The sequence below is a fragment of the Cygnus atratus genome, chromosome 1, assembly GCF_013377495.2.
Source record: "Cygnus atratus isolate AKBS03 ecotype Queensland, Australia chromosome 1, CAtr_DNAZoo_HiC_assembly, whole genome shotgun sequence".
Classification (NCBI taxonomy): Eukaryota; Metazoa; Chordata; class Aves; order Anseriformes; family Anatidae; genus Cygnus; species Cygnus atratus.
Genome location: NC_066362.1, coordinates 205,781,280 through 205,805,955, shown reverse-complemented (window position 1 = coordinate 205,805,955; position 24,676 = coordinate 205,781,280). Strand labels below are relative to the sequence as shown.

The 24,676-nt window shown below is 41.9% G+C and overlaps 1 protein-coding gene across 1 annotated transcript in view; it reads right to left on the bottom strand.

Moving 5' to 3' along the window:
* Positions 1 to 461: 461 nt before the first annotated feature.
* GUCY2F (guanylate cyclase 2F, retinal) overlaps positions 462 to 24,676 on the bottom strand; it is a 47,476-nt gene continuing 23,261 nt past the window's right edge. The window contains exons 14-20 of the mRNA XM_035560477.2: positions 24,339 to 24,531; positions 24,044 to 24,218; positions 18,298 to 18,396; positions 16,052 to 16,146; positions 13,763 to 13,848; positions 4,703 to 4,794; positions 462 to 602 (exon numbers count right to left, since the gene is read on the bottom strand). Coding sequence (XP_035416370.1) covers positions 4,710 to 4,794; positions 13,763 to 13,848; positions 16,052 to 16,146; positions 18,298 to 18,396; positions 24,044 to 24,218; positions 24,339 to 24,531 — 733 coding nt within the window. The 3' untranslated portion in view covers positions 462 to 602; positions 4,703 to 4,709. The remainder of the gene's footprint in view (positions 603 to 4,702; positions 4,795 to 13,762; positions 13,849 to 16,051; positions 16,147 to 18,297; positions 18,397 to 24,043; positions 24,219 to 24,338; positions 24,532 to 24,676) is intronic.

The window sequence follows — 24,676 nt, the reverse complement described above, 5'->3', positions numbered from 1 at the left end:
ATTGCATTGATCTTCATTTTTAACCAGCATTTATTATAACAACAAACCTATTTATTGCAAAATGGTTAATGAGTTAACAGTTGGCGTTATTGTTCTAATACAGACCCAAACGCAGCTGGACATGTTTGTGCTGCCACGCTGACCTACCTAAAATATGCCTCGGGCCCATCCTTGTGACTGAGGTGCTGATGAAGGAAAGCACCATTGCTTTCCTTCCAATGGACATCAGTCAAAAAAGCACATATGGAACCATGATGAATAAAGCTCTGATCCAGTGCCCAATTTCAATCAGAAAGGATGATTGGGCTTCATCTGCCTGCTCAGGCTCTCCCCCTGCAAGAGCTAAGAGGCTTCAGCAATTATACTGCTTTTGGCTGGGAGGGAATTAAATGGAGGGTGTGGACTTCTCTACTGGGGTTGACTTCAAGCATCCTGGTCTTACTAGTTCTTTGGTGTGCTCTTCTTAGATTTCTTCCTCTTCAATACTCATTTCAGTCTCCTTCATGCTCCCCAGTTCTTTAAAGGTTGCTTTTGTCAGTGTCCTCTTCGTGTTCCTCAGGACAAATTTGAGTTTCCTGGTCAACATGCCCGACCAGTTGTGGCTGTAAAACAGAAGACAGGAGGAATTAGCAGCCCTGCTCACTACAGAATAGCTTTTTATTTTACATCATTTTGCATCAGACAGAGCAGAAATATTAGACATTCTCAAGCCATCAAGGAGCATCAAGCAGAGAGGGTCACTGATGCAGAACAGCAGGGATGTGGTGGTCCCAGTAGACCATACGAGTGCTGGAGAAGTTGCATGGGTTAATGGGATGGACAGAGCTTTCACCCAAGGATATCCACTTCATAAAGGTAAACATCATTTCTGCTTATGAAGAACATTTCTAACTGTGCATCGCAAGCCTGATAAACCCTCTGTCTGGTAATAGCAGAGATTCCCTGTTAATCAGGCGGGTTTCTCTGGGTCTGAGATCATTCACTGCCACTTATGGGAAATCTGAAGGCTCAGCTGCTCTGACAGCCCCATGATCCTACCATTCCCAACACGGAAGGGACAGAGAAACAGAAAATGCTGACATCCACCTGAGATCCAGGTGCAGTTTTGCTGCCTCAGCCTGGCACTGTTCCTGATACAACAGGCTCTGCTGAGCAAGAGCTTGTCTAATTCAGAGGTTAAATCTAGATCCAAGCTAGTAAACTGATGTGATGGAGCTGAAGAATTTCATTTGAAATGAAGTTCTAAGTGTCCATGATGCTCAGGTTCTACCATCTGTTGGTAGGCACGGATTTATTATAATATAATGGGGGTTTCAGATACAAATGAAACATCAAGAACTTGTAGAAGGCCAGCAGCTGAGTGAATAGCAAGGTTTTAGGTAGGTCTCAGCTTTCTAGATGTCCTTTAAAAGCATCCCATGAAATCAAATTCACTGTGTATAAAAGAAGAAAATATAATCCCAACTGTTTTAAGATGAAAAGAACCAAATTCTAACACATATTAATAACACTGTTATGATTACATAAATATGAAAAAGAAATAGGTGAGAAACTGTTGCGCACATACACAGACATGTAAGGTTTTAAACTGTAAACATCACTGTTGTACAATGAACAAGCAATTACTTTAGAATAAAAATATATGTAAAAGTGACTATATAAAGCAGAGATCCCAAAAGTGTAAGATAAGAAGCCTTGTAAAGGAGGGGGACAGGATGGTATCAGGCCCAAAGAGTATTCACACTAATGACCAATTAGTAGTATAGAATTGTTAAGAAGCCTAAGGAAACTGCCCTTAATGACAGCACAGGAGGATAAAGGATATATGACATATTTAAAATATATACATATACTAGTAACACTGGAACCAGAACTGGATATGCCAGGTGGATCACTGACACCCTGTACTGTTGCACTACATACCTAATGCTTTCTGGTATTGTTCAAAGAGTTGCATTTTATTATTTGATCTCAGGTTCTGTAGTTGTGTTTGACGGTCTAGTTACCTGCCTCTGAGGACAGGCTATTAAATCTGGATGTAACAAGAAAAGGTCCAGGACCTCCAACCTGAGCACACACTCTGCTCCCTTCACTCTCACACTAAGGGAAAAAAAAAAAAAAAAAAAAAAAAAAAACAGGAAAGAAAACAAAACTACAGGCAAATTCCTGAGTCTTAAGAAATTACAAATATATCATCTCAATGTGATTTAGGCTTCAGCGGAGGATTGACCCTGACATTTCATTCATTGCACATTATGAGAAAGAACTGATGCCCCCGTCAAAATGATCAGAACTGTTGTGCAACCACAAAGGAAACAAGGAAAAGAAATATCCTTAAGTGTCTTTTTTAAGCCTTTCTAGTGTTGGACAAAGAAGATTTTCCTTCCACTGTGTTTCTGGGAGATGTCTTTGCATACAAGACAGAGGAAGTAGCTGATGCAGAGCAGAAGAAAGGTGGAAGAGAAGAAAAATGTGATGGAAAAAATTAATCAATTGAAATGAGTGTTTGGTTTCTGAAATTCTGGTTTTAACCTTTGGAGAGATCATGCAGGCAAAATCACCTAAGATTATCCCTGCAGTGGGTCGGAAGGAGAAATAGTAAGCTGTAATTGTTTTGTGCTTCTGTGTAAGGGTGAGTTTCACCTTTAAGGACAGAGCAAAGATTTATCAAACACCCTGTGTTGAATGAGCTTTCAGACTTCACCTTCAGATCTTAACTGCTGGTCCACCACACCTTGCTAGTCTGTGGTTTGGCCAGCAAGATGCAGTGATTTGGGTGCTTACTGTATTTTCCTAACAGGAATCCTGAGAGGTCTGCTGTTACTGAGATGAGTTCATGGGACAAGTCATCAAAATAGAGGGAGAGGCAAAAAAAAGAGGAGAGAGAGAGAGAATAGTTCAAGAAACTGAGCCTTGGTGCTTTCAGCTGCTGTTTTATCTGCCAGCCTTGCACAACTGCCTCAGACACCCATGGTGCTCCAGGCTGTACCCCACTTGCTTGTGTGGGTCGTTGCACCCATGTTATGATCCATGTTATGATTCTACAGAAGAATCCCTACAGATTCTGCTGGAGGAGAAAGTACAAGGATCACTAATGGTATAGCCAAAAGGTTTATCTCCGGATGCCTGGAGGTGTACTTTGATGGTGCTCATACTTTGCTGTACCTTTTTATCAAGATCTGGCCAGAACCATCACTTGTTTTAGGAAGCAGGAACCATCACTTGTTCTGGATCCAGCAAGGACAACAGAGTCCACAGTCTTTCACAGCTAAAGGGTTTATCTTCTGAGTGTGAGGATCAGTCTTGGCCTGCCTCTAGACCACAGGCTATATGAATGTTCCAAAAGTTTGGGAACCTTATCTTATCACAGTAAGACTGTTAAAGGATGTCCAACAAATTGGACTGTAAACTGAGTGTAAGAACTATAGATCACTGCATTTGAAATACTTGTCTACAGTCCCTTTATTCTTATCAGGGAAAAACAAAGTTATTGATGGCATGATTCCTTTCATCTTATGAAGTACATCTAAGATCAGATGGGAACACCACTAAGACATGAAGCAGAGACAGGGGGATAAGTGGCTGTTGAGGACATAGTTGTTCCATTGAAAGCTTCAGGCACACAAGAAGGATTGAACTAGGATCATTGAAAAGCTCCAGGTATGAATATCTTATTGATTTTTCTGCTGTTTCCCAAGAATTGAGCCAAGTGAGCTAGCGAGGACCTTCTGTTCTCTATAATGTATTGCTAATCAGCCTTAAGTGAAGAATATATTTGTGGGTGATATATGTGCTAAATGTTTTTATATTAGTATACGTACAGTTTCTGCCAGGCAGCGCTAACCCAAGTGAGAGGTCCTTTTGTTTCTGGCCTTGGAGGAGTAGCTTGTGATCATAGGTATAGATCAGCATGCTGGTCCTCTGGGCTTTGGAGCTTATATTTAGCTGTGAGTGTTCACATATGGTACCACTTACGCAGGTCTCTGCACAGTATGTCCCAAATTTTGTTCTCGGAAAAATAAATAAATAAATAGATCTCTTAAGGGAGTTGAAACAGCTTAACACCCCCCGGATCTTTAAAAGTCATGGCTGGGAAAGAGCAACACATCCAGAAGTGCTCTGCTGGGTTTTAGCCTTGTGAGAAAATCGGATGGAACTTTAGTCCTTATCAGTTTGATATTGTGTATCTTAGAGGTTTGTAAGCAGCCTGTATTGAGGCACTGGGGGCTTTCATCCACATCTGTCTTTTTCTAAGAAAGTGTAAATAAAGTTATAGTTCAGAAGCACTGAGTAGAAGCATTATTGCTGCTCTCAGAGATACTAAAACACCACAACCATGCAACATTCTCAAGGGGCATCAGACCCTGTGTGTGCGTGCATGCTTATATGCCAGCTTTATTCTAGTAGCACCTATTTGATCAGGTACCTCAGTTCATGCTATTATACACATACAACTTCTGACTTCCAACCAAATCATGCAAGAGCAGGTCATAATTTTGCTAGGAAATCACCCAACAAAGTTACTACAGTTTCTAGACAGCTCTGTCACAGTTCCCAGCACCTTTTTGAATAAGACACTTTAAAAGAATAATACGTATTTTTGACAAAAAGCATGGCACTACACCCAGCGAAGTGCAGACAAATAACACACAAGCAGACACTAAATAGCAGAGCTACGTGGGGACTGTCCTACAGCTACTACCTCAGATCTAGGCCTTTTTGTCAAGGAGTTTTGCAGCTTTCCTCCTTTTGAACTCTGCAATTTCTTCCGAGGGTAACCCATGAGCTTTACACCTGCAGTGAACATGTAGGCCATTAGAGAGAGAACCAGTTCAGTTTCATCTGCAATAAAGAACAGACCATAGCGAAGACTATGTGAAATGTAAGTGTCTTCTGGTGTGAAAAAGGGAAAAAAATGTTGGGCCTTGTTCAGATTTCATATATTCCCCTCCTGTATCACTTCAGCTCAATTTATTGCAAAGGGTGAGGTTAGCTAATTCCATTTTAAATGTCCTGAAGTTGCCCTGAAACAGACATGTTTTGTAATCTGTATAGCCAGGCACTTCCAGGGGGCACTTGACACGTCCTACACACATCTCCCAGGATGAGATGAATGACTTTGTTGATGGAGGAGCTCAAACTAGGTTTCTATTAGATGGTTGTGTTCTGAGTGTGTTTGACAAGATGAACCCTCAGTGACTCATTCCATTATTCCTCTGATCCCCCCTTAATTCATCAAAGGGAAGAGCAAAACCAAACTTCTGTGAAGATCTTGCCTTTGGTTAGTCAGCTCCTCTCTCAGTGCATTTTGCCCTTCCACAGGGGTGATGCTTTCAGAGATTCTCAGCTCTCAAAGCTATGGGCACATTTCTGAGTGGAAATCCTATTTAAATGTCCCTCAGGACTGCCAGTTTGCCCTGAGAGCTTAGCACAAACTTAACCACCTTTCTGGTGGGAGACAGGAAACAGGTTTCAGCTTTTTTTTGCCTATTTTTTACAAATGGTAACATCCAACCACATTGTCCTCTATGCCTTACCTAAACCCTCAGCTGTGGGAACATCTTTCCTTCTTATAGAAACACTGATTTCTATTTATAAAACTTCCCATGAGTGCTGGAGCCTACAGGGCTGGATTGCAAGGACAGGGAAGCCTGGAGGACGTAATCCTGATGGGCTGGATGAGGAATGGCTTCTTCTGGGAATCTACAGCTCAGGTGGGATTCATCCCACTGAGCTTTATCTACCTGCAACAAAGATGTCTCAATGGGAGCCATAAATCTTGGGCTCTCTTCTAAGCCAGTGGTGGGAAATAGAAGCTGCTGGGTCACAGTATGGGTTTATCCCAAAGTAGATGTCCTCTGTAGGGCAGAAGAGTGGCACCTAGAATTGCCTATTTCTCTACATTGACTCTAAAAGATGAGAGAGCTCAGATGGATGTGTCTAATGCCAGAGATGAATAACTCTATATAAGCCGAAGTCCTGCCAGCTGGGCTGGGAGGAGGAACACTTCTATTCCAGCCCCTTTATGCAAGCAGTGGCAAAATTCAGTCACAAAAGGGTAAGCATGAGCGGACTTGCTCTTTGATTCCACTCTCCAGGACTTTATCCACAGGGGAATGGAGGTAGTTGCTGCCTGTTTCTGCACGATCGTGCAGGAGGTTGCGACCCACTGGAAGGCCAAGACCTCACCAGGGTCTTTGTGAGTCAAGCGCAATATCAGATTATCTGAGCTCTAGCTCCAAACACCGCTCACACAAATATCAAATGACCATTTGATAATGACTTGGCACAATCCACAGCACAAAAATAAGAAGGAAGATCCAGTACAAACAGCACTGACACATCTCCCGAACTTGCCAGTATCTGAATAACTGAGATTGCTGATTCTGCATCCTCCGTCCTAACCTCTTGCAAAACCCCTCTGTCTGTCAGCTGTTATTTTCCAAGATCCTCTCTTCCCTGCACCTTGTTTCTGAAGCCAGCTGGAGAAAATTTCATGTGAAGTCCTGCACTCAAATTCCCTGGACACGATCTTCCTGCCTGTCCTACAGCAGCTGCCCAGAGAAGTTAAGGAATTTGCCTTCTCTTTCCTGAATGTGGTGTATTACAATAACAGAACCACATTTATTTTTTTCCTAAACATTGAAAAAACAATCTCCCGGCTTGAACCAGAGGCAGCCAGCACAAATTCTAGTTCCCAGTTATATGGGGAAAGTTCAGGTCCATAGAGAGCATCTTTATGACTTGGCCACCCTCTACCCTTTGGCGAGAACAACTGCAGAAGACATTGTCTTCTCTGCCCTCCTTTCTCTTTTTCTTATCCCCAGCTCACACAACCCCCTGTGCTGGAGCAAGGCACGCTTTATTGCAAGGTGCAGGGATCTTGGGCAGCTCATTACATCTCATCTCAGGCTCCCCCACATCTCACTTCTCATGGGAAGTGTAGGCAGATCCAGCAAGAAACACCCCAAAATGCACTCCTGCACCCAGGACCTACTCTTGCAAGTCCCTCTTGCCACCAAGGTGCTGATTGCTGCTCTCTTTCTGTCCCTCTGCAAAAACATCCTTCACCCTGCACTTCACCTCCCAGCCTGCTTGGGTGAGACAGGAGAAACTACCAGGCACATCTAGGAACATCTCAGGCATGTCTGAGGTGATACCTGCATGCCAGAATGTGGACAACAAAGACAGCCAGACACAGCACAATTTCAGGTCTGCCCTTCCCTAAATGTGTACGAATATCTGCAGATGAAAGGGCGACACATTGAATCACATCTTCCAGTTAGGCAGTGCTCTTACCTGACTTTGCTTCCTTTCTGAACACTTCATTTGGGGTTTCTTGCTATAGGCAGCAATTCTCTAATCTAATATTCCAGCCAATTCTTCCAGAAGCCTCAGCTTGCTCATAAAGAGGCTGTTTAAATAAATCAGCTGAAGCAACTGCATTCCAAGTCAGAGAGTCTTGTTCAAAGGAAGATGAGTCACTAACTTTCTTTCCCTTTCCCCCTTTAAAATGATCAAATTTCAGAGAAAAAAATATTCTTTCTCACCTGCTTTATGCCATAAACATGACCAGAACATTCCTTTTTCTTCATCTTGCTGTTGTATTAGGGGTTCAGAAATCATTTGAGAAGCAAACATTGACTGTGAAATAGAAAGTATCTGTTCTGCCATTGGGTGATCAAGCCTATGAGCCAGAATATGCTTTGATTTCTCAAAAAAAACTCTTCTTATATGTTATACAAAGTTTTTTTATGAAATCTCGTGATGCTATTATGTAAGTCCAGCCATTTAAGGACAGCAAAAAAAAAAAAAATCACTACTGTTTGCTCTACAAGCTCTTTATTTCAGGTTAAAATGTGCATTGGGTAAAAAACTTCAAATGGGATCCTGAAGAGAAATCATTTAACTTGCTGCTCAGAGAGAAGCATCAGCAGCAACAGTAAAGATTCTCCACTGATCCTCTCCCATCCTGCCAGGGTGCCTCCCACAGACACTGAATCAGAGAGCTTCCCGTAGGGTAGAATAAGAAGCCCTGCTGTCCCAACGGGTGTCTTCCTCCTGACATTTATCATTTGGTGTTTGGACATGGATTCTTTGAGCATCCTTCACTGCTTCTAACCCATTTCATTTTCAATTAAGTTCTTGGTGCTTTCTCCAAGGGTGGCCCTCATGTATGGGAGGATGGGAAAGCCCCCAAACTTTCTCCTCTTCCTGGCTGCACCATAAGTTTTCAGTGATTTCTCACTTCATGTTGTGCTTGCTGTTTCTGATGATCTTGGACTGGTTGTCCTATGGGCTCTTCTGGACTTTAGACCTTCTGCATGGTTTCATTCAAGAGCAGGGATCTGGGCTCGATAATAACAATCCAAAACCATTGTATTTTCTTTCCCTGGGCACTGTGTTTGTGGTTAGAAACCCTTGAGAGGAACCATAATCTATATATTTCATCACTGAATTGTATTTTCTTTCTCCAGTTGATATTCTATTTAATTTAAAATAGTATTAAAGGGGAAAGTTCCCAGATAAAACTACCTTCTGGGATAGAAGGCTCCTGCTGCTTGAAAGCACTGTATTCTGTACCAAAGCAAGGGATTTCTGAAATGGGATCATAGAAGTTGGGAAGTTAGAAAACCCTTTGTATTACTTAACTCCCTGGAACTGCAAATGAACACGATCCTTTCCCCTGTTGAAGGTTGTGGTTTGTTTATTTGTTTTGTTTGAATTTCAATGGCTATTGAATATTTCTTAGTAGTAGATAATATTTCAGTGCTCCACCAAAAGCATTTATGATTCAGTCTAGATGAGGCTTATATCCGATAGATTTGTATAACATCACGTTCATTGTGCTGTTTGGGGCAACAGGAGTGCCCCAATCTAATTTCTCACATTTGTAATCTAGCATCTTTGTGCTTTTTCCTTGTCTGCTCTTCAGCCCCAAAACTAGTCTCCTGGTGTACCCTCAAAGAAACCTCCCAACCTTCCTTCCAACGTATCTGATTGTGAAATCTCCAAAAATAATCTAGTCTACAGGTAGGCAGCTGCTCAATTGTTCGTCATGCTTGCTTTTGCTATTTCATCATCTTGGTATGACTTCTCTATGCCCACCCCAATTGGCTGTTATTTCCTCCAATAAAGTATAAGGCTTTTGTGGAAAGCCTTTTCCTTTGCCTTATGTGACTATTGCACCATGGAGCCCCAACCCAATCCTGATGTGCAGCAACACAAATCCTAACAAGCTGCAAGAAAGGAAGAGAAATAATACCCATCACAAGGTAGACACCTATCAGGTAAGGTGTAGGAATTTGCCTTGGAGCAAGGAAAGGCCTAAGGAGTCTGTTTAACAGCCTGCCCTGTTTTCTCTGATGCAAAGAAAACCTAAAGGTCTCGTATAAAGCAGGTAAAACTGCAATTTGACCAGACCCATAAAGGAGGTCAACCTTCAAAAAAGAAAGCTGTCTGGAGCAGAAGGCAGCACTGCAGTTTGGGCTTTAAACTTCCGCTTTCCTTGTGTCCTGGGGTTACTAATGAATATCCACCCTATCCCTTACAAATAGCATGTGAAAGGGTTTCTTACCTGATTTCCAGTAAGCTTTTACTTCTGAAAACAGATACACAGACCCTGAGCAGCTTGGCATAAGGTTAATTTTATGAATAGTGTTTTCATTCATTTGATTTTATGCATGGTTGGAAGAAACTAGGGGTGGTAAGAAGCATATTAGGTAATTTAATGGAATTTACTTTCTTCTTAATTAAAATGCATTGTATCCTATGTGAATAACGTTACCCACAGCACCTGGCTTTTAAGAGTAATGTGTGTTTACCCAAACCTCCTTATGCAACTGCAAATGTATGAAAGCCTAGTGCAGACAATGAAAATCAATGAGAATGTTCCAATTAATGCCTCCAATAAGTCTGCAATTAGGATTAAACACAGAGGTTGGTGAATATCAATTAAATTCAAATTATGTAGGTGCAATAATTGTTCCTTTGTTAGTCATTTGGTTATGACTTGAGGTTTATTACTAGATAATCAGATGTATTCTCTCAGTAATTTCAGCAATGCCGGAAGGGGTTGTTTTCCCAGTGTTTTATGGGCTATTGGTATTAACCAAGTCACATAACTGAATATCCTCCCACATTTTTACATTTGCTGAAGTTTGGATTCTAGCAGACTCATATATGCAAAGTCTATCATCTATGTAAAGTCCAGGTTTGTTCACCAGATCTAAGGGTGCTAAGACTACTGCAAGCACAGTGATAGCCTGAAGTGAGATAACGTAGCTTGATTAATCTATAAATATTTATGAACAGCTATATGAGCTACCTGATCATAGGTCTGCTTGTGAGTGCCCACCAGAGCTAGTAAATTGATTTCACATGTCAAGAAATTCTCCTACTAATGACTGTGCTTTCAGCTTTTTTTGGCTGATGGGTTCTACAATGATGGGTTCTACATGGGAAATAAATTGAGCACTTTTTTTGATGTTACCTGCTGTCTTTTTCACAAATCTCTGAAGTGAAGGTCTTAAATACTCCATATTTCATGGAATATTGTCAGGGACACTACTCATGGTTTTATCGTGACAGCAAGGAGCATTAATAGACTGTCAGCGAGACTAAGCTCATCAAATAGTCCAAGTTTATATGAGTTCTAGGAGATAACTCATGGGGTCAGACACAGATCCAGAAATTTTTATGAAGACGAAATCAATCTTCTTAGAATTACTTTGAGACCTTTCTTCACACAGCACTTCCATCCCCAGGGTGCAAACCTTAAATCTATGGCCTACAGGTTTGTCTTTCCTTAGTATGGGCATGAAACCAAACTCAATTTATTAAGCTTCTCTTAAGAAGCACCAGCTCTCAGCATGACCACAACTGCCCATCTGCAGATGTTTACTTCACCCAAGTTGCAAAATGAAGCATGAGACAAGCAAATGCCATTTTTATCTCTCAACTGGAATGACTGCGAAGAGCTCACATTGGCAGTAAAGGTAATCCAGCTGACAGATGGGAAAGTGTGTAGCCATATAGTTAAATTTAATTCTGTTTTGTGAAATTCCTCAGAGTATGCAGTGTGAGAAATACCCTCACCCAGCCTTGTTGGCAACCATTCTTTTCTGAGCAACAGGCACCTTCAGCTCTTGCAAGAACACCAGGAATTAAGGACATGCTCAAGCAAAATACCCCTCATGGTTGCCAGGCAAATTACATTAACCTAGGCATTACAAGACCATTTGGGTAAGAGGAATCTCCTAGTCTGAGAGTTGAAACTCTGAGTTTTGAGTGTGATTCCTTTGGTGGTCTAAGTTAAGAGTTCAAACAGAAAGCCAAACAATGAGTTGAAAGTACCTCTCAGCATACCTCTCAGAGGAGGGTTGCTAGCTCTGGTGACCCATGATGAATGAAGTGATGAGGACTGCATTCTTCATGCATTCTTATGAATAGAAGAAGAAAATCTACTTCTGCTCACTGATCCCACCAGTTATGAGTGACCATATCGTGCAAGATCTCATAGAAAGGAAAGACCTAAGTGGAAGATGAGTTGCTTCAGGATGAGGTGAAAAGAGGAGTAGAAGAGAAATTTATTCACTCCTTTATCCAGGAGGAATTAATTCTTTGTTAGCTCAAAAGCCTACAGACGAGGAAATTTTGGTGAATGTCAAGCAGTGGCTTGAATCACCATATTGATGAAGATATAGCCATAACAGAGGAACAACTGTCAACATCTCATAAACTGGCATAAAAATTGAACCTTGAGATAAGGCTGGAAAAACAGGGCACCATTTCTGATCCTTCCCCAATAATAACTTTGCCTGTGCAGGAGGCAGTTCTCCAATTATCTGCTTTGCTTGGATATCCAGTTGCTTCTCCAGGGTTTAGTTTTCATTTTGAACCCTTCTCTAGGACAGATTCAGTTTCATATAACTCTGTTTTTTTGTCTGATTACGCTCACATTCATTCGACTGCTGTATTAGGATCTTTGGGGACACAAATAATTCAAAAGAACAGTGAAGATCAAGGCGTTGGGGCAAGAGCAGAAGATCACCTCCCTCTCGGCAGTGTTACTGGTGGATTCTTCTGAGGTTATAAAAGGATGCCCAAGATCCCTTGATCCTGGTTGTGTGGGAGAAATTTTTTTATTGCCCCACTCTCCAGCCCCCGGACCTGATATATTTTCTATCATTTACAGTCCTTGTTTAGAATCAGCTCTGGCCTGCATAAATCTGACCAAATACAGGCACAGATTGCCAGAAGACCGTCTCTTTAAAGGGCTTTAGAAGGAATCTCAACATTAAACAGAGGCCTGACAAGTGACTTTTAGATGGTAAAACACAGATGAGAAGGACCTAATCTTGGTGCTTCCTTGATTTCATGGAAAGACAATTCACCTTGGTAATTATAGAATCATAGAATCATGGAATGGTTTGGATTGGAAGGGATCTTAAAGATCATCTAGTTCCAAACTTCATGCCATAGGCAGAGACACCTTCCAATAATCTGGCAAATCTGCTCCAGGTTTCATATTTCCCAATAAAAATGCATCACTGGTAACAAATGCCTCCAAGTTAAAGAAACTTTGTGCTTCTCTCACAATTATTTTCCAGTCACTTCCTGTCTTCCACCCTGTCTGACACCCAGATACCTTAAAAGATATGTCCCCAAATGCTGTTAATTCCATGCTATCCCAGGAAAACTCTGGGAGCACTCTGAACACATGGGCTGCCCTGAATGCAACTGTCCAGGAGTTAAATATTATCTGCAAAAGGAGATAAATGCCTTTTTCATTTTACTAAGAGGAAATGAGGCAAGAACAAGATTACTCAAGGGAAGTCAGAGTCAAAGCAAAAACAGACCCTGTTTGCTGTCAGACATCCATCTCTGAGCTAGTCATTGTAGGACCTCTTTACGGTCAACAAGAACAGGCATCTTTCAAGGGCAATTCATCTTACTCTAAGCAGGCCAGTCGAATCACACACTCCAAGCATTTATTTCTCTTTGTTGACTATAAAGGCCAGTCAAGGTTAAGTAACTTTAATGTGGGTGACTACACTGTTCTTGTCAAACCAATCCCACTCCTGGTTTTCATGTCCTGACCACAACATCCTTTCTAGGCATTCAGCATGTGACAGCCGAGCAGGGAGCGCTCAGTTTGCAAAGTCAGGCATTGCAAAGGTGCAAAATGGCTGGATGAATTTCAAGTAGGCAATCTTTGCTCATCACCTCTTATAAGGAGGCAACATTGTTAAGTCTTTAATTATATAATGCTGATTTATTTCTAAATCAAAACAATTTCCTTATTGTTTGGTTGAAATGAACAGTGATACAGGGAAGAAATGTGTTTGTAATGAGGATGGTGTCTTCTGAAGAAGTTTGATGGAATGAGAGAAAGATCTGAGTGTCACCATACGTTGATGAAAGAAGAGGCCTGAAAGTGTCTCTACCAGTACATCTCCTGTACGCACACAGAAGAGGAAGGACATTCAGGAAGGAACTCCCTGGTGCTCCATTTCTAACGGACTATGGGGGAAAACCAACAAATTCCCATGCCACTTCTTGGGAACTGTGATTAAGGAGAAGTGTTGAAGCAAGTGCACCACTTCTGAGTCCCAGTACTATGCCTGAAAAAATGTAGGTAGCCTAAGAAAAACGATGTAGACTTTGTAAATAGACACCATGGAAAGACTGCTAGTTAGCCTGTGAACTCCAGCAGTGACCTTTTAATGAATGTATTGAACAGTGATGAAGTCACACTTACCCTGGCTTTATTTCAGGAGGTTTAGGTAAGGGCTTCAGAAATCCTTTTTTCCCAACTAGCCAATATGTGTCTTCTACTCCTTTACCCTAAAATAATAATAATAATAAAAGTCCAGATAAAGAGCAGTTTTCAGACCACCCTCTGCTCAATACATAATTTTGTTACTGGGTTTCTGAGGGCTTCATATATACCCAGAGAGAGAGCATGGCTGGAAGTCTTGGCCTCTCTTTTGCAATGGCTCAGGGATAATTTTAATTTCACTGTCCTTAAAGAGGAGGCCTTGTTCAAACTGCACAAACGACTCTCACTAACCTGGGTCATTGAAACTATACAACTTAATGGAAATGAGAAGCTAAAAGATTTCTAATCATCTTATTTTTCAGTACTAACATCAGTAATTGAAAGATTTTACAGCTGCTGCTGGGATGACTATCAGAATAATCACTTCCTCTCCCTGCATCAATAATTTAACTTTTAAAGTGAGATACATCTGATGTAATGTAGACAACTATATCAGAGTCAATCATCCTTGACTGGAGCCAGTGGAGGAGAACAGATACTTCTAAGGTGACATTCATCTTCACAAAAACTGGACACTGAAAGCAAGTCAGGTTAATAATTTCCTGAAGTGCCAATTTACTGACTATGTAAAGGTGTCTTTCAATTGAATACACCTGGAATAGCTACCTCTGATACCCAGTTGGAGCCATATAAACTTGGGTGACATGATCCCACTTTTCATAAAAGATTGTTGAGAGAGCTGGGGCCATATTCATACTTTCTACTGTAGGTGTTTAAGGTAAGTAAACCTCCCACTTCTATTGACTACATACGGGGAGAAGTGATGTTTTGAATTATTTAGTTTACCTGGTTTAGACACTGTGAAAAGTAGCATCTTCTGTCAACGGTGGACTAAACAGAGTTCTAAACTTTGGGAAAATTTCTGGCTGAAAACTAGTTAAATTTTGAATGCTAAGAGGTATTCTTGTGCTCTTAAAAGTCCTTATTTCATAGAGTGAGTGGATGGTCAATAGGGGAATGTACCCACTTTGTCCTTTATGGGTAAGTTGAAGGTACTAATTCATGTAACCATTTGTAAACCTCCATAATATGGATACCTTTAGGCGAGCAAGTCACCAGGTACCCTTTGAAATCATGAGAATTAAGACTGCACTTCTAGATTCCATTGTGTTTCCTCTGGCCTGTTCTGAATGTCCACCTTGGAAGGATGCTGCACTTGTACCTACAGCTCTCATCGACAGGGAAAACAGAGAGCTCAGGTGGAGATGCATGCATACACTATAGATACTGACTTTAGAACAAGTGACCCCTAGCCTTCATATGCATCTTTTCAACAAAATCCCCTACAACTTTGTGAGTCCCCCATGATTACATAATGCCTCAAAAACAAAACAAAACAAACACAAAGCCCATCATATGCTTTGGAACTAGGGATTTTTCTAATGTATAATCCCTTCCCTCTTCCTCATGGTATTTATCAACCTCAAGAGGCAAAACAAGCTCTTTCTGAATGAGGAATACAGTTGCCTTATACCCTGACCATTCTTCCTTCTCTCTACCGATATTTTACACTTCTCTGATAACCACTGAAAGACTGGTAAATTCTACTCAGGACCTTTTTTTGCTATGGTTCCTTCCCTGAGAAAGAGCAGTCCTATTGCAACCAGTGGCTCCTTGTTGTGTGTATAGTATTACTCAAGGATGATGTTAAAATGAAACAGAGGGTGACAGAACTGGGCTTGACTAATAGGCAGAATTTGATATCCTGCAGAACTCTGTCTGTGTGGCAGTAGCTGGCAGGGGTAAGAATTTTGGCATGTGATCTAAGGTTCAGATAACTCTCCCTATAAACTTCAGAAACAAAAGACCAGGAAAAAAAAATAACTTGGGAAAAGACTTTTGCCTTTTCACTCACCCTCTCCACCAGGAATCTACTCACAACAGAAGCTTTCAGATGAGAATGGCATTGTTAAATGCTTTTGCCACCAACTTTTTCAACAGTTTTTTCTCCTTCCGATTTTTAGAATAAATAGTTAGATACATAGCATATATCTGTGTGCTTGACACTGTCGATTTTTCCATGGTCCTTCAAGAATTACCTCACTTACTGAAGCAACTGATGGGGAATGTTTTGGGGAATGTTTTGATTGCATGGAAGAGTGGTGGATAAAGGCCAAACAAAGCTTAACATGAAAATTCCTTAAGCAAGAAGATTCCCTTATGAAGCATTTCACACAGCCCTGGCCTGGCCAGGCCTGGCCTTCTTACCTTCAGTTCTGTTTTTCCCCTAGGTACGATTTCATAGCCTTCATTTAGAGTCCGAAGTGTATCCACTGTACTTTGGCTGACATGAATTCTGTAAGCTGGGAATGGAAAGCAAAACAGATGGATCAGTCTACTGCTCACACACTGTGAACCCCCCTACCGCTTCGTACATGCAAGGAAAAATTCTCCAAGGCATGCTGGCAAGATGTGTGGTGCTCCTTGACACAGAGTATGATGCTGATGGATTGGGTCCTCCAGGTAAGGCTGTAACAAGCACAGTGCAAGAGGAGATCTACAATGGTGACTTTGTGCGGAAGGACACCAACAGAGTAAGCATGGGAAGTCCAGCTCTTCATAAAGACAGCAAATGGTGTTTGAGCAACAGTGCTGGCTGCAATGAAGAATGTCTTTTTAAATATCTATTGCCACAGTGTAATGAGGCAGCAAGAAATAAAAGAAAAATAACCAACTGAAGTCCTGCTCCAGACAGGCAGCATCATATGAAAAACAGGTGCTGGGATTAAGAGCAAAGAAATGGAGTTTGCAATGAGACATAACGACAATGTGGCTATATATGTAGATTCAACTACACTTTTCAGTAATTGATTCCACCCAGCAGAGCTGCCATTAACATTTTATGAACAAAAAGGGCAAAGGCAGAAATCTTTATCAATTTCCCATCTCCCCAGTTTGTTTTACAGCCATTGCTGGAACTCACTGAAATTTGTTGCTGTGCAATTGATTTGAACACCCAGGAAATATTTCTAAAATGCTTTCTCCCATAATAGTTTTGTAATTTTACTGTTGTAGTTGATTAGAATGATCAGAAAAAAAGAATATCAGCTTAAAGAAACTGATGCAGAGGAACACCACAGCTTTGAGCTACATTTCGTGACACAGTAAACTACAGTATACCTATTACTGTGTATCTGTATAAGTTTCTATTAATGTACAAAGATCTTTTAGTTTCTGCAGTGTTGGCAGGTTCCAGTCTCAGACTTTGCATTTCCAGGGGTCTAAACCTGGAGAATTTTCAAATGTCTCTCTTGCCATTAGTATTTCTTCCTTTCCATTGCTTTCCAAATTCAGTACATGCCTCTTAAAATAAGCCAGACATAATCATAAGACAGACAATTTTCCTTAATTAATTATGGGTCTAATTGTTAGTCTTAATTAGACTAGTTGAAATCACTGGAACTAGAAATGTGATGGCTATATGACAGAAAAAGAAAATTTCTAATGTGACATATATACCACAACATATTTCTAGCCTGACAAGTCCTCAAGATTTCAGTATTAAATACCACAGACTTCCTGTAGTTTGTAAACTAGACACACTGGCTAATCTCTTAGAACTGTTGAGAATGTCAAGAGCAAGGGTTAAAACATGTGAGACACTTCGACTTTGGAAATCAGCTTGTACTGATGGCCTGAACATCAAAAGCCAATTGAAATCTCACCCAGGGCCCTGACACTGCTGTCCCTAGCTGTGCACTGTGTCACCCAGAGTTCATCCACTACGGTTTCCAGGTCCATGTTTAAGTCAAGGACACCAGCAGAAAACAGATCTGTTTATGCATATGACTGAAATGCAGATTAATATTCCACTTCTGTAACTGGAAGCCTCGGGAAAATAATGGCAAGAACATGAGGGAACATCAACCCTCAAGAAAGACATCAAGAAAACCCAAATGGGAAGGGAATCTTAAGGATTTTGTTAGGACATGCCCCCGCTTGTTCAAAGAGTTTCTACGGCTGATAAATGAAGCCATCACAAAATATGCCAGTAAGCCAGTAAGGTAGGTGCATTATTTACCATACAAGAACAGCTCTGAATGAAGGGTCCTCAGCACTGACCAGTCTGAAAGCAAGATACAACTAGCAGCCCCCATGGAAGAAAAATGTAAGGCAAAATTCGTGTTCATTTGGGTTGAGGGAATCCAAATCAGAGGACTGTAGCTAGAATACAGGGTGTGAGTCACACCGGTCACTGGATCAGACTGAACTTTTTTTTTTTGAGATTTTGAAGGAAAAAGGCTAAAACTAAATGTTTCATCTTTCTTAAAGACTGATGTCTGAGGGCAAAGCTCACACCCTCCCATTCAGACTGCTTTTAATTTTGTCATTGGTCTTGCCCCTTTCTGCAAAGCTGATTCAGTTGTAATGCCTACAGCTAAAGATGCACATTTCTTCATCTCCCCTGAGAATTTTGTCAGTCACCCACCCCAGGCGTTGTCCCAAATACTCACGCAGGCCTGTGGACTCCATTCGCGATGCTGTGTTCACCGTGTCTCCAAAGAGGCAGTACCGTGGCATGGTCAGACCTACGACGCCCGCCACACAAGGCCCTGAAAGACATAATCCAACTGATAATACTGTATAAATCATGGGGTTCACTCCCAGACAAATCTCATCCTCCCTTCTGATATCCAAAAATTTCCACTTGGGAATACAGGAGAAGGATTTTTAAAGATGTCATTGGCCTTCATGCTTGTTACAAGTAGTCAAAATACAGTCATTTCTCTGAATTGGACAGTAGTGTTTTATGCCTAATAGAGTTCTTCTTGTCTCAGTTCATTGTCATCTGGGACAAATTAATTCAGAGTTCATGGAGGCTCAAGGACTGTTGAAATCTCATTTTAAAATTCATCTCTGACCTCCTTTTCCATCTGACAAAGCTGAAGCTGAGATCCTGTGACATGCCCTGTGTCCCAGTGAATCAGGACTGAGAGTCAGCATTAGGAATCAAGAGATGCTGGCAGCATGCTGGACCACCCTGTGTCCCCTCCTTGGAAAGGAAGACATCATTAGCTTGCCTGTCTAGCCAAAAACTATTTATTTTTCCTCTCTCTCATCCTTTAGACGAGACCACTCCCTTCCAAGTAGCTCCCAAAGAACTGGTGCCAAGTTTTCAGCGATAGTTATACATGTAGGATTCACTTGAAGATGCACATACACAGAATGTAAAGTGTGACAGCCAAGCAGCATAGACAAGTGTCATCTGGGCGCTTGGATCAGCTAATGTTTGGATTGGGCTCTGAAGGATGAGATGCTAAATTTCATCACCCACATTCTAAAGTATCAGGCTTGCAAAATAAACACACGCACATACACACACACAAAAAAGAATATTCTCAGTAATGTTACGAGATGTGGATGTCCTGCAGAGAAAAGACAGGCCTTTCTGTATTTTCCACTGAATGCATTTATGACATATGTCTTTTCAGGCTCTGCCTACCTACCTCCTCAATGTCATGATCCTTCTGTGTTAAGATTTCACAAAACTGATATCTAGGAAACCTTTTGCTATGCAAAGTTGCAGGAGTTGTGAATGTAGTGAATGTGAATCATCAACAATATTTAAAGGTATGTTATATATAAGGTTTTAATAAAACAAAATGTTTTAGGTTAAAATGTTTAAAAAATAATTGTAGCCTAATTTAGAAGTGAGATCAGTTACTCGTTTGCTGCTGGGTATTTATGACACTGTAACAAAGCAAGTAATTTAACTGTGATTTTAACCTTCTTTGCCACAAAAAACCTGTTTCCTCATATAGTTTTCAGATGCATTTTAAGGAAAATGAAACTCCATCAAGACACACACACATAAAAACTTTAACTTTCACCTTAACCTATATATACATATATGCATGTATGGAATCAAAAGCACTCTGAAATATACCACTCCTGTAAAGCTGAAAGTTATGGAGGACTTTACAGGAAAACCTATTGCTATGATCTCTGAAAAAATGTTACTGCAAAGTCAAAGTAAGAGTATTTTTATACAATTTACAGATGCAAACTGAGAGGATGCAAACTGAGAGGAGACTGATTTTAACTCCTGCCTGATGAGACATCACTTACTCAAAAACTGAAAAATAGAGAGGAAGAATGCTTCATACCAAAAATGTTACAAAGACTTTTCAACAGCATGTCTGGATGAAACAGCATGCAGGGAATGCTGCAGATCAGGAGGACTTGGTTTAATGCTTTTACTGCCAACAACATGCTGTGCAACCTTCGAAAACTCACTGCCCTTCAGAGTATCTCCTAATTTAATTCTCACTCTTACCAGTACTCTCTACTTTTCAAGTTCTTTAGGAGAGGAGCGATATGCAATAGAGGAAGATTTTTCAGGGTCTAGTTTTGGCTGTCTAGACACCTCTATAGCACAACTGTAAAGGCACTGCTGATGCTGCTGGGTTAAGAACCTAATGCATCCATAAATGGTCCTTAATGTGTACTCACTATGGCATACAAAAGGGTCTTGATGGAGACATTTTAATTCATACTTCAAAAAAGAGCTTCCCCTGATAAAATACTAACTCCCCCAGCATAATCTGTGTAATGGTATGGTGCTGCACTCAGAAATCTCAGACAGGATCAAAGCTCTATCTGTAATAGATGTTACAAAGATGCAAATAAATGGCTCTTGTTGAAACCGAGCTCTTACTGAGGAGGATTTGATTCTATTTTAAGAAGCACAAATTGAGGTATCTGAGCTCCAAACTGCAGTTGGTGGAGGCCAGGTCAATGCAGTTAACTGCACTGTAAGAACCTCTCTGCTCACCACAGAGAAGGCTCCTGCAGCTGAACAGATCTCCAAGGCCCACTTATCCTGTCCTCCAGATCTCCACCAACCACAGAGACAGTGCAGGCCGTTTAACAGTCCTGGAAACACCTCCACATGGATGTCTAAATTTAGGTTTCTAATCAGTCAGTGCAATCATCCAATCATTTCTGCAAAGCTCACAACCAAAGACAGGCAAGATTTTTAGGGCAAGGTAATAGGGCCAGCATTGAGCTCTGGGGACCCCAGCACAAGAAGGACATGGAGGTATTAGAATGAGTCCAGTGGAGAGCCACAAAGATGGTCAAGTGGCTGGAGCAGCTCTGCTGTGGGGCCAGGCTGAGAGAGCTGGGGGTGGTGGGCCTGGGGAAGAGAAGGCCCCGGGGAGAGCTGCCAGCGGCCTGCCAGGGCCTGCAGGGGGGGCAGGAAAGCTGGGGAGGGACTCTTGGTCAGGGCTGGGGGGACAGGACGAGGGGCGCCGGCTGGAGCCTGGCAGGGGGGAGGCTTCGGGGAGGCGTTGGGAAGAAATTCTTCCCTCTGAGGGCGCTGAGGCCCTGGCCCAGGCTGCCCAGAGGGGCTGGGGGTGCCCCAGCCCTGGCAGTGCCCAAGGCCAGGCTGGGTGGGGCTGGGGGCAGCCTGGGCTTGGGGGACATGTCCCTGCCATGGCAGGGGGGTGGAATTAGATGGTCTTTAAGGTCCCTTCCAACCCAAACTATTCCATGATTCTAATATCTTTCTAGAGCTTTGCTTATTACCTTGACCTCCTGTTGCAGAAAGTGATTAATTCAAATCACCTTACAGTATAAGCATGACAAAAGGACTTCTCAGTGTTGAAAGCATCCAAGAGTTCATTCACTTGCTGCCTTCACTGCCTGTGTGTTCCCCCCTGTCTAGACAGCCTCAGCAAAAGCCTAACTAAAACTTCCAGATACGAATCTCCCACAGTAACAAGTTCAGAGGAAACCACACACCCTGTGACGATAATGCTTTGGCCTAGTTGTTTAATTATACAGGTTCTCCAGTTTGTTTTGAAATGGCGCTTTGCCAGGGCTTACAGGGTCAGTTAATGAGCCATGCTGGCTCAGCCTCTGCAGCAACCATCAGTGGTGCCGGGGAGGTCAATAAGCTTGATCAAAATGCAGGGCTGCCTGCCAGAGAGCCTGACCGATAAACAGACCCCCTTAGGCCTCCACGGAGATGCTCGTCTTCTCACCATCGCCTTCCCCAGCCATCCAGTCTCAGCCCAGATACAGCTGGAGTGGAAACAGCAGAGTCAGCTGAGTTTTTCTGGACCAGCAGTGGAGCTGAGAGGGGAAAGCCAAAAAAACAGAATGCATTTAAAGCAGGGGAGGAACTGCAGACCAAACACCGGTCTTCTTGTCCTCCGCCTTACCCACGCATTGCCACGAGGAGGCCATGTGCATGGGCCAGCAGATGTTCCCAGAGCTGCAGCTCTCCACTGTGGTCAGAGAAGACACAGCAGCCAGGAGGGACGTGGGCAGCCCACTCTGTAATGGCATTTCCTGCTTTTTCAGAGGCAGGATCACAAGCTCTTCTCTGCACCACTTTCCAGAGGGCAGCTGGCCCACAAAGCTGGTGGTCACACCCATTCTCCATCCTTTCCAGGGTGGTTAAAGTGTTAGCCAAGCCCTCCTCTCCCTAAGCATTTCCTCAGTGCTTTCATGATGCTGGTGATTCCCTCTTCATATTTCTTTCCTCAGGAGAAATGGGGTCTAGGGTTAATCAAACTCTGTTGTTTTAGAGGTTCAGAGAACTGATTTGCCTTGGAACATGCATTTCTTGCTGCTCCCATGACAGCTTGACATTGACAGATCTGTGCAAAACAAGATCTGGCTTCTGCTTCTTTATAAAAAGAACACCAACTCCTTTCCCTCTTCTCACACCCTACACAACAGCTCATAGCAGCACTGCTTTCCAGACACCATAAAAACATAACTGAAAAAACTGTCCATAAAAACAACTAACCCCCTGCACACATCGCCTAGAGATAGATTTTTGGCTGGGTGCATGGAAGGCGCATTGCAGAAGTGCTGTCAACAGGCAGCAGCAGATGTTGCATGCTGAATTCTTCTCTTCCCATGTTGAAAATGTGCTGCTGTAGCTCCAGAGGTTCTTGCTCTGGGCAAGACAAGCTGGGGCCATAGACTCATCTGATTCCTACAAGAATATAAAACTCACAGTGTCTGCAATCATTCCCTAACATTTGGGACTTCTGTAAAGGGTCAGCTAGAGGCTCTCATATTGCAAAGAAAACAATAACGAAATGAGTTTTCAGAGACAACTCCAAAAGAAGAAGCTATATGGTCTAGGAGATATGAAATATTGATTTTAGTTCTGCTCGAGTCACAGCTCTGTTCTTGGGGTATTCTGTGTGAGATACTTCCTTTGTTCTTGTTTCCCTTTACAACAGGGACAGGATATTGACTTCTGCAAAACACTTGCAGTGCCACAGCTGCAAGAATGTGGGCATTATTAGATAGGCAGCAGGATAAAAAAAAAACACCCTGTAATACTGGATCAGACTGCTGGACAATCTTAATCATTATTCTGCTTACAGCCATGGCCAGTACCTGGTACTTTAGAGGAAGAAGCAGGAAGTCCAACGATGAACTGCTGTGAGAAATTTATTAATGGCTGACTATGGCATAAAATTATGAAGGTTCATATTTCTACAAAACATATAGACTCTCTGGTAACAGCAGATGTCTTTTCCTTCATTTAAAATCCCAGACCATTTAAAATCATATGCTTTCAGTTATATGATGACTGCAATCTTACTGGTTTTGTTGCTATTTTGGAGTTCAATTACACTTTAAAAAAAAAAAAAACAGTTTTCTTTTTAAACAAGCTACTTTTTTGTTAATTTAATAGATTATGACTTCTGCATTAGAGATAGTTTACTTTCTTTATAGCATAACTTTCTTTTTATAGCTGTATCATATATTCTTCCAGTTACGTCCTACCTAAAATAAACATCCCCAATCTCTTCATTCACTATATATGATGGCTTTTCTATGCATTTTTTTTCATTTCAGGACAGAGTTACAAAGACATTTCTGGATGTCTCCATATCATACCAGTGAAAATACTACGGCACATCAAAAAGCCACACTTGCACACATCAAAAAGCCACACCTGCACACAATGCAACCCTTGGGACTAACATTTCTGATGTAACTCCTGACAGTGATGGAATACACAATTTTTCCCCTTAATGACACTGAGCCACTTTTCTGCTTTGTGTTTGGACTTCCATTTTAATGCCCTTGTTGCTATGGAAGATTTTTAAGCATCTTCTAAGGGTATCCAGTTTTAGGGTGATCAGGAAGAAGGCATTTGAAGCTGGAAATACAATTGTGCAGGAGTTCTTTGATGTTTAGGTGCAGGCAAGTGCCACTGCCTACCTGTGTGCAGCCCGATTCGTATCCTGAGGGGGATGTCTGGCATGTGCCTCATCTTGAATGTTCCCACTGAGCTGAGGATGTCCAAGGACATGTTGGCTATCTCAGCCGCGTGCTTGTTTCCATTCCGTTTTGGGAGCCCTGAGGCAACCATGTAGGCATCGCCAATTGTCTCTACCTAGCAAATACCGCGGTATTAAAAAAAGATAAAATTGAAGTTCAGAAGGAGCAGTAGAATCAAATTTTATGAATGTTTGACTTAGCTATGATTTGATCCTCATCCCTGGGTACTTCTCACCTTGTAAACATCATGATTTCCAATAACAGCATCAAACAAAGTGTAAAGGTCATTCAGGAGGTCAACTACTTCAATAGGTTCACTGAGGGCTGAAATGGTTGTGAAGCCCACGATGTCACTGAAGTAGATGGTGACCTGGTCAAAATACTCAGGCTCCACAGTGCCACCAGTCTTGAGGGCTTCTGCCACTGATCTGAAATGACAACACAAAGAAGGTGACAAGGCAAACGCCCTTGTTGTAGCACGCCCAAGATCTCAGACACTCTTGCCCTAGTGTGCCTAAAAGATATTCTAATAAATGGAAGGACCTATACAGCTGTAATCAGCATTGATGAAAG